Here is a 3,069-nt window from a genome sequence, read left to right as displayed (position 1 = left end):
GTGGGGCTGAAAATGAGCACCGCCCATACGCGTGTAAACGTGACCGTCGTTGTATGTTTAGGCTGTGGTAAAGACTTAAGCAAAGAGAGCAAAAACAGATGTGATCCAGCAGCAGAAAGGTGCAGAGATGTGATAAATGTTTGGAGGAAGCATTTTATGGACCAAGTTGCCGAGAATGATATTAGCCGAGAATGATTATAGCAGTTAATGGACTTAAGACAATAATTACTGAATGGTCAATAAGACTTGGAAGAGACATATAACACAAAGACTTTCCATAGCCAGTGGGTAGCACTATGAAAACATCTCTTCCTTCGAGGAAAGCCTTGATAGCTGCCAACTGCTCCTCCTTTAAGACATAGTTCAGCTTTCTAAGCACCATTTCCTTTACAACCATTTTAAAATAATTTATGATAATGTTATTCATGTCTTGTGTGGGTGTTATTTGGGTCATTGTGACTCATTTCCTGCTAGCGCAGAAATCCTGCGCTTGACACAAAACTAGCTACCGTACTGAACCTGACTCTCCGTTTTTCCGCGAGAGGCAGGCCCCGCCTGACTAGGGCAAGGCCCCCCCAAAAATTTTTCTGGAGTAATGTAAACTTAGTTTTACCTATATAAACTGTGAAGTAGCTGCAGTACTTGACTATGTAAACAATCTTTAAACCACAAAGGAGCTCATTTTAGCAGGCTTAGTCTTAATAATTTTGACTTTCCTCAAAGGTCTGCCATGTTCTGCACATTATTCCTTGACCACACCCCCTAATTACCCCACCCATCTCATAAATGCCCCCCCAAAAATTAAATCCTGGATCCGCCCCTGGCTTTCTGTACTCCTCGAAATTCATCATTCTTTCGCCTAGCTGGCTTTCAGAGGAATCTGAGGACATCCATCTGCTAGTAGAAAGCCTTAGCATTCTTTGGTGAGGAAGACGGAGCTGGAAAAGTCGCTCAAAAGCTCGTCTTTGACACAAATGAAACGCCATTGTAATTCCACGTGGCGGAGGTGAGGAGAAAGGCATCCTCACTTCTTTGATCAGATCAAGATGGCCAGCAGCAGTAGCAACTCCAAGCCCAGATGGTTGCCCTTAGAAGCTAATCCAGAAGTCAGTTTATAATATTTTACTTGTCTCCTAACTGCAGCTACCCCCTCTTTCTCTGTAGGTCATGAACAAGGTAAATATGACCAAAAATTGGCTCAAAAACACCTGCAACATTTGTGATGCATATTGATGCCCTATATCAGCCTCTGATGCATGTACAAGTCTAGGTAAATTCCAGAGCTTTCAATTATGAAAATCTAAACATTAGCTTTGAAAGCAGGCTTTCTTAGCTAAGTCTATTCAATGAAAAATGGCAAGTTTAAAAACCGTTGAAATATAATAATAATTAAAAGTAGTCTCGTGTTATAATGTATTGTATTTCCCAGTATGTCGATGGACTTGGTGTAGGAAACTCTTTTCAATTTTGTGACGTCTTTGGATTAGATCCTGACCTATTGATGATGATACCTCAGCCTTGTGCTGCCCTCGTTATGTTGTTCCCAATCACAGACAGGGTTTTAATTAATTGTGTGGGCATAATAAAGACCTTTTTTATAGTACAAAGCTTTTTGAAAAGAGGAAGAAGAGAAGATTGAGAAAGAAGGACAGGTAAGAATTTAGCAATGAGGTGAAGAAGTGATGTAATTTTAAATTTTAAATTATAAAATTGAAGAATTCTCTCCTTTTAATATTGGTAAATTTAAACATAAAATAATTAACAAAGTGATTTATGATAAACACATACAAAAACAAGTAAATACAAAATAATAATAATAATAATAATAATAATAATAATTGCATTCACCCATTTTAATAATAAATTATTATTGCAATCAAAGACAATTAAAATAAAATAGAAGAGAATAGTACAACCAGCTTATTGGGCAAGCAGTACATGTGTCAGTTGTTATTAATAAAATAATAATAATAATAATCATTAATTTATTATCTTATTTTAACTGAACTATTATGATGATCCTTTCTCCCCTCCTCCACAGCATCCTCCCTTAGCACGTGGTGTATCAGTCTGTCTTAAGAGAGAGGCACCAGCTGGTAAACTAGTTAAACAATCTGGTGGTAACTTACGAGCTATGAGACAAGAGAGAGAGAGAGAGATTATGTTACAATAGTACATACTACAGTACATCGTTAGTAGCTACTCACTTATTTCAATGAACATTTCCTCAACATTCCTAGCAGTGAGGGCACTAGTCTCTCCAAATATGGCATTAACTTCTGATGCATAAGTCTGACCTTGTTCAGCTGGAATCTGAGAGGAGAGGAGGGAGAGAAAGGAGAGGAGATAAAAGGAGAGTGTAGTAGAGAGAGGGAGAGAGAGAAAGGATTTATTACATTTTCTGATACATATTGATGTCTTAGTTTACCTGCCAAAAGCTCCGTATGTGTTGATAATCCTCAATGGTTCAAAGCTAGTATTCATCTGTTGTCTACTGGAGAGAAGATTCTGTACAACAGGAATACTGAGATAAGCCAGATACAACCTTCCTAATGTAATAACCTTTTGGAGGACAATATTGATAATAGTAATGTACACAGCACATTGTATGTCATTTCAATGATATGCATAGTTAAATAATGGGTGGAGCCTAGATCAAAGGCTTCAACAGTGCCATTATTCAGATATTGGCACTGTGGTTAGTGCCAATATCTGGATATTGGCACAGTTCAAAGTTCAGGATATTGGCACAGTTCAAAGTTCAAACCACTATTAACAATAAATAAAAATGTAAAAAAAAGGAATATAATAGATCCATATGGATTTACTTAAGGCTGATAATTGACATTGATTGTACAATTGTTGCATGCAGAAAACAGGAGGCGAATCTTCTTGACTCTTGAATGCGGCCGGACTTTGTATCTTCGTCTTTAACAAAAGTAGTATCATCTGGCTTCAACAACACATTCCTCATCTTCGTTCTTAGAAAAATACCAAAGGAGAGGAGTCTGACGAGAGATTCTGAGAGAACACTAATGCTAGAGTCATGTTCTTAGCTAAAGTCCTCTC

The 3,069-nt window shown here is 37.6% G+C and overlaps 2 protein-coding genes and 1 long non-coding RNA gene across 4 annotated transcripts in view; 1 reads left to right on the top strand and 2 right to left on the bottom strand.

Moving 5' to 3' along the window:
- The window catches only part of LOC109586349 (uncharacterized), a 3,799-nt gene extending 2,772 nt beyond the window's left edge, over positions 1-1,027 (bottom strand). The window contains exon 1 of the mRNA XM_020002527.1: positions 837-1,027. Within this exon, the coding sequence (XP_019858086.1) occupies positions 837-1,022 (186 nt within the window). The 5' untranslated portion in view covers positions 1,023-1,027. The remainder of the gene's footprint in view (positions 1-836) is intronic.
- Positions 1,028-1,046: 19 nt separating this feature from the next.
- LOC109586350 (ubiquitin carboxyl-terminal hydrolase-like) lies at positions 1,047-1,679 on the top strand. Of its 2 annotated transcripts, XR_002186965.1 has the most exons (4): positions 1,056-1,106; positions 1,165-1,176; positions 1,430-1,558; positions 1,602-1,679. XR_002186965.1 is itself a non-coding variant. In XM_020002529.1 (3 exons), the coding sequence occupies exons 1-3, from the start codon at positions 1,047-1,049 to the stop codon at positions 1,637-1,639; spliced, it is 282 nt and encodes a 93-aa protein (XP_019858088.1). In that variant the 3' UTR covers positions 1,640-1,679. The 2 variants fall into 2 exon arrangements, 1 of the variants encoding a protein (XP_019858088.1); XM_020002529.1 differs by having other exon boundaries at positions 1,047-1,106; positions 1,430-1,679.
- A 396-nt stretch (positions 1,680-2,075) lies between these two features.
- LOC109586345 (uncharacterized) lies at positions 2,076-3,063 on the bottom strand. The gene is made up of 4 exons (XR_002186961.1): positions 2,829-3,063; positions 2,429-2,769; positions 2,208-2,313; positions 2,076-2,132 (listed from the first exon to the last, which is right to left on the bottom strand). It is a non-coding gene; the product is annotated as an uncharacterized LOC109586345 (long non-coding RNA).
- Between the last annotated feature and the right edge of the window lie 6 nt (positions 3,064-3,069).

This window comes from Amphimedon queenslandica, unplaced genomic scaffold, assembly GCF_000090795.2.
Source record: "Amphimedon queenslandica unplaced genomic scaffold, v1.1 AMPQUscaffold_12894, whole genome shotgun sequence".
Taxonomy (NCBI): Eukaryota; Metazoa; Porifera; class Demospongiae; order Haplosclerida; family Niphatidae; genus Amphimedon; species Amphimedon queenslandica.
This window is presented reverse-complemented; position numbering and strand designations above follow the sequence as displayed.